This window comes from Neodiprion virginianus, chromosome 7 (assembly GCF_021901495.1).
Source record: "Neodiprion virginianus isolate iyNeoVirg1 chromosome 7, iyNeoVirg1.1, whole genome shotgun sequence".
Taxonomy (NCBI): Eukaryota; Metazoa; Arthropoda; class Insecta; order Hymenoptera; family Diprionidae; genus Neodiprion; species Neodiprion virginianus.
This window is the reverse complement of record NC_060883.1, coordinates 20,793,433-20,799,537: the sequence shown is the minus strand read 5'-3', so window position 1 is coordinate 20,799,537 and position 6,105 is coordinate 20,793,433. Positions and strand designations below refer to the sequence as shown.

Below are 6,105 nucleotides of genomic sequence, written 5' to 3'. Positions count from 1 at the left end.
ATTACTCACCGAACAAGGCAATCCATTTTTTTTAATAACAAAAATTACATGAGCGTATAATTTTTATAGGCTTAATACATCGTTTATATTCATGATTGTGTGTGTGTTTTAGGTGTTTTACAATCTTATTGATATGAGTATTTTTTTTTCTTCCTTTACATTCGGTTTTACAACTAGAGTAGATCAATAACAAGAGACACGTCTGGTAATTTGTAAATTTATTTACTGGCTTAACGACCGGTTTTACAATACGAACAAAAAAAAATTCACAAAGTCATTTTCCAAAACGAACGAATGAAAATCCAGTAGTAACGCAATCGAGCGTAATATATTCAAGTGAGTCAATTTGCGCAAATCTATAATAATAACAATGGATACCGTCAACTATAAATTTGAAAATTTGTCCGGCGATGAGAAAAACGAATGATTGTTTTTTTTTTTTTTTTATCTACGAAACGTGCTAATTATACGTAGATTATTAAACGATATCGAAAATATATCACGCCGGTCCTTGTAATGGCTGCCTTGATTGCGAGAGCCAGCCCTCTTTAATCGTAATAGCATTTCGTTGTTGAACGCCGCCCCTCGATAGACGACGATGCATTTTCCTTGTTAAACAACACCCTGGCTAAGCCCTCTAACAAGTACGAATAATAGTCACGGTAACGTGATAGAATATCTAATGCGACAACGATTTTTATATTCGTTATTTTTATTTCTCGTTTATTCGTTTTTCTTTTTTTTTTTTTTTTTTTTGTTTTCTTTCCTTGTTTTTGTTTCTATTCATTTTTGGTATTCTAATTTTTATTTTATACTTTACCCTGTTTACAACCGGCGAATAGATAGAAGAGTACACAGTAAGTATAATAATCGATATAGCGCATATGAGAGCTTTGATAAATAACTAAGATATTCATCGCGTCTGTTATAAGAGAAAATGTAATATTTAACGCAGCATACACGCAAGACTCGACATTTCTCATTATCGCAGGTAAAATGAATTCCAATTAATTCAATCGAGTTATACGCCTATATACAGCTAATCCGTAACGTTTTTATTACTCACCTTCGTTTCATGGACGGAAGATCACAACAACAAGAACAACAACGAGAGATTAATAAATATGCCAAAAATATTAAATGGTATTATAAATTTGTTTTTTTCTTTTTTTCTTCTCTCTCTTTCTCTCTCTCTCTCTCTCATCATCTTCCAAATTAATGAGGGGCTCGTTTCGAGGATAAAAATGTGATGGAAGAATTTTTTTTTTACCTTCTTCCTTCGCCTTATTAAAGAAATTGCGAATCTGATTCCTATAACAATTAATAACAGGAAATAAAAGCACGGTTTCCGTTCTTATCCTATACACGCAATTTTATAAATTTCATTTTCTCTCTTCTTTCTTCAACTCTCGTATAATATAATGTAATGTTATATTCGTCAAGATATGTCGAGACTTGCAGCAGAGCGCATGCTGTTTGAATTGGCAAAAAGAGGGGCGGGCGTCACGTGTCAATTTGATATTTTACTTTGCTTGTTTTCTCCTCATTTCTTTTCCATTTTCTCTTGTCTCTTTTTTCAAATATAATGTACCTATCAATATGTAATGTAACAATTCTTATATTACATATATGTATATATATATATATATATATATATCGCTGATCGTCTGATTTTCATGCGATATTCATAATTTTACATGACGATTAACCGATATATTATAATTAGGATAATTAATATATTAATGTAACAATGATACATAAACTTTTTTTTTTCTTTTAATTTCTATAATCGTCGTCACATATGACCTCCGTAGATTTCTTCTTAACCTCGCGACTTAATTTCAATGACAAGTATGATGAGGGGTAGGGGTGGGGTGGGGGGGGGGGGCAGCAAGGGGATCGATTATTTAATGCTTTTGATATTCGTATCAACGCCTACGTACGTTGCGTAAGTACGTCACGCGTGTAATTATTAATTAAGTCGTTAAAATATCACGAATTCTGTACAATATATAAGTTCTAAATTTAATCGTTCATTATTACTATTATTATTATTATTATTATTATTATTATTATTATTATTATTATTATTATTATTATTATTATTATTATTATTATTATTATTATTATTATTATTATTATTATTATTATTATTATTATTATTTATATCATTGTTATTTTTTTTTTCTTTGTGCACACAACATGTTTATATACACGCGTTTATTATGTATACATGTATAGGGTATGGATAGGCTATTCGCATATTGATGTTATTATTACCATTCTATTTCAAGATATTATAATATTTATAGCCAGTGTTTATCTAACGATATTCTACCAGTTCACCGAGCATAAGCTGCAGGGTATGATTCACGAGCAGCTCTCATGAGTTTGAAAAACGGGAAAAGGGTTTCTTTTTTTCAAATCAATAAACGATCGTGAAAAGATGATGGAAATTCAGTAAAAACTCTGGCGACCCGATCTTTGTATAATCGTTTTTTTCTTTTCTACGAATTTTTCTTTTTCCAACTGTACTCTTCGCGCGTGCCACGGTATCGGGGGTTTTTTATTATACATAGAGAGAAGGTACGTTAGTTGATCCCATATACATATATATAATATGATGCGTGCCTCCATATTGCGCGAATCGAGACATTGACTCGTCACGGTACATAAATAAATATATATGTATGTACAATAGGCATCTTCATACCGGTCTTCGTATTCCTCGTTGAAATCCCCATCACTCCCTTGATCCTTGATCCTGAAGACTTCAAAATCGTTACAGAAGCTCCTCGTTGTCCTGATTGTGTAGAGGACCGTACATCGAAGGACGCTGCTGGAGCTGTTGGGGCTGTTTTTGTTTCTGGAGGAGAGCGATGCTGGCAGCTTTGTAGTTTATAGGCCCGTAGGAACGATAGTCTACATCGGCGTAGTCCAAGTCCGAGAACTCCGGTCTGTAGGGCTGGATTTTTCACGAAGATGGAGAAAAAAAAAAGAGAATAACAGTCATTTGGATTGTCTTGAATTTTCCCCGTAGCACAGAGATATTTATATAAATCAGGGATAAATTTTCTCTCGTAGTATATACATCATAGTATCGTAAGAAAAATTATTGCACAAGAGACACACATACGTACATATAGACGCACATAAAGCGTAAAATGGTAAATAAAATAGGCGGCCTAACTCTCGGCAAGGATATTACAGTTAATGATGGCATGACAGCGGACATATTTTACCTGATCAGTGTACACTGTAAGAGAGAGTGTTGAGAAAAATGATGAAATATTAGAAGTATCGATTGTCCAATGGTTCTGCTGATCGTTAAGCGACGGCAAACTTCAACGGAACAAACAGCGAAGAAAAGCGAAGCTCACACTTGGCTGTTGCCAGTTTATAGACGTTTAATGGACCCGCGGGTTTCCAAACTGAGTATGGACGTGCGACTCGATTGCTTTATGTGTGGGAAACTCGACTGTTAAGTTATTGCTTGTACGTATGGATTCAGTGGGATGAGTGCTGGCGTAGCGTATTACAGGCAATTATGACCAGTGATGGTGCACTTTCTGCAGTAGGTTCATGAGAAACGTAACGTACTGTATATTCATACATTATATATGTGCGAAATAACGTGCGGTTAGCCCAAAAGCCTCGGGAACACAACGCAGCTATGCAGCACAACGAGTTAATCCGATTGCTACAAATAGCGAGAATAGTACAATGTCTCGATTGTATGTTTGTAATAAGAGGTATAACAAATGAATAATGCAGTATGACAGTTGGCTAGGATGGATAAAAAAAGAGAGATAGAGATAAAAAAATAAATAAAAAATTACGTAGTAATGATAGGATTTACCTAATTACCGAAGAATTTCTTCTAGAAAATGTAGGTATCGCTCTTTGCCTTCGGGCCCTCCTACGAACAAACAGTGAAACACAATGGTCATTGTTGTGCGTACGATGGTGGCTGCGGGACGGTGGATGGTGTATACCTACATTGTGTCTTATATGCATGAACGGGTATTTGTAGAAGGTATACGAGACACAAAGTGCGCGTAAGCATGTGAGATCGGCATGCCTACGACTTAACAAACTTGTGTGCAGGCCGAGCCCGTATGGCGTAAAATTCTAATAGATGGCCGGACCATTGTGCGGGACAATGACAGCGGCTTTGTATCGGGGCTTTTGAGCATAACTCTCCTCTTGGTGTCGTGTTCGCGCGTACGCTACGCCTGCGAGGGATCCGGGTTCGGAAGTGGAACGCGTGATTTCAAACGGCGAGGTCCGCAGGAAGATGGGCGAGAGGGATGAATTTCGGGAATGGAAGAGAACGACGCATAATCGCACGGTGAAAGACCGACTCGACGAGTCTTGGAAAGTGAAGAGACAACTCGAGATAATGAGAGGGTCAAAGACGCGGAAAATCGAGGAACAACCACTGACCTTGAACTTTAGGCATACTTGGAGGTCCCCGAACGCGGCTTCTGGCTAGGACGATAGTGCAGACTGAAGGGCAGCGGGGCCGCCTGAAGAATTGCAGGGTGGGTAACACCACTGAACCATACTACGATTGGAACGCGCGATTCCGTAAGAGAGAGGGTATCGTGTAGGTATACCAAGAGTAGTAACGACAGAGATTCTAAAATACTCCTTGGAGTTGTGTGCATAGATATAACAGACAAGGCATGGATATAGATTGAGGTACTAGAAGTGAATCCGAATTACCAAGTGTCGAAGCTCAGATTGGCCATTATTATAAAACGTCAAGTTTTGAAGTATAGATGTACCTAATGGTCAATACTCCGAACGGTCAAAACACCGAATAAGTTGAAGATCCAAAGGGTCAAAACTCCAAACGTTACTAACCTTCGTACATACATGGAGTTCCAACCATTCGAAATTTCGACCATCGGAAATTCTACCCTGCTGAACTCGACGTTTCGGAATCGTTTGCTACGCGGAAATTTGGCCATTCGAACTAGCGAGAGTCAATGTAAAGGTCAGTCGAAATATTGACATTTTGTTATCTTTACTCGCACCCGTATCACCACTTTCATCTATCTCTCTCGGCACGTCGATTTTCGACCAGTGCGCGTTCCAATTTTACAAAGGTTCAGTGATGTTGACGGGGAGCGGAGGGTACCGGGAGTGCAGAGAGGCGGCAAAATAGCCGCAAGCGGATCGCGATGCCGTACCTACCTTCAGACGTCGATCTCCTGACCGACGTCTCGGAACTGGAGTTCAGGGTACTGGGTTGCGGGCGGCGCGGACGGTGACCGAGTCTGGGGTTCCCTGGAGGCGGTCGAGTGCCTCTTGGTCTTGGCGGGCTTGCCATTGGCCTTATTGTTCTTGCTACGCCCGCGAGCGGATGGATTTGGGTGATGATGATCAGCGTACCGAAGACTACTGTTACTATTTGAGTACCTATCAACGACTTCTCGCTCCCTGTGCTCCCGGGGGACTCCCTCGTAGGACGGGTAGTCCAGGGGGCACTCGGTGATAGAGTCCTCGTAGTAATGGGGGTAGGATATCTTGTAGGTACCCTCCCTGCTCCCGCTACCGCTCCGAGGCTCCTGCGATATCTGGTTGAAACCCGTCTCCCGGGAGAAGGTGTAAGGCGACTCGGTCCTTCGGGGGTCCTGTCGCCTTTGCTGTTGCTGCTGCTGCTGCTGTTGCTTCTGCTTACGGTCGTTGCCGTGCTTCCGGTATTTCCGACGCTCGTGCCGGCGTCCCCCTTGCCGTGGCTGGTGGTCGTGCACCAGGTCCATCTCCATGTCCCCGTGGATCAGGGCGCGTGGAAACGAATGACGGTGATTCAGGTGCACCGAGTTCGTAGTCGTCGTTGTCTGCATGGGACTGGGACTCACTACTGACGAGTGGTGAAGGCTACGCGTTAGTGGAAGGGTTAGTTGGTTCGAGCTGCTGCTGGCCACTGGGTAGCCGTACTGCTGCAGCTCTTGCTCGTGCTGCTGGTAGTGTTCTTGGTAGTTGTATAGGTTGGCGGTCTGGAACAGGCACGGTTAGTTCTTCGAGCGGACATTCAGATTGTTAGTAATAGGTGGGGAGAAACGAGTTACGGTTTGGGGGTAATTCGCTACGTTA

General features: G+C 40.6%; 1 protein-coding gene across 20 annotated transcripts in view; it reads right to left on the bottom strand.

Annotated features, from left to right (window-relative positions):
* Window positions 1–2,188: 2,188 nt before the first annotated feature.
* Window positions 2,189–6,105, bottom strand: part of LOC124308652 (uncharacterized) — a 179,474-nt gene continuing 175,557 nt past the window's right edge. For 14 of the 20 annotated variants that reach the window (XM_046771539.1, XM_046771556.1, XM_046771557.1 and 11 more), the window contains 3 exons: window positions 5,428–6,008; window positions 3,868–3,919; window positions 2,189–2,965 (listed from right to left, as the gene is read on the bottom strand). In XM_046771539.1, the coding sequence (XP_046627495.1) occupies window positions 2,783–2,965; window positions 3,868–3,919; window positions 5,428–6,008 (816 nt within the window). In that variant the 3' untranslated portion in view covers window positions 2,189–2,782. Of the gene's footprint in view, window positions 2,966–3,859; window positions 3,920–5,202; window positions 6,009–6,105 lie in introns of those variants that run through there. The other 6 variants (XM_046771545.1, XM_046771560.1, XM_046771554.1 and 3 more) reach the window with 5 other exon arrangements.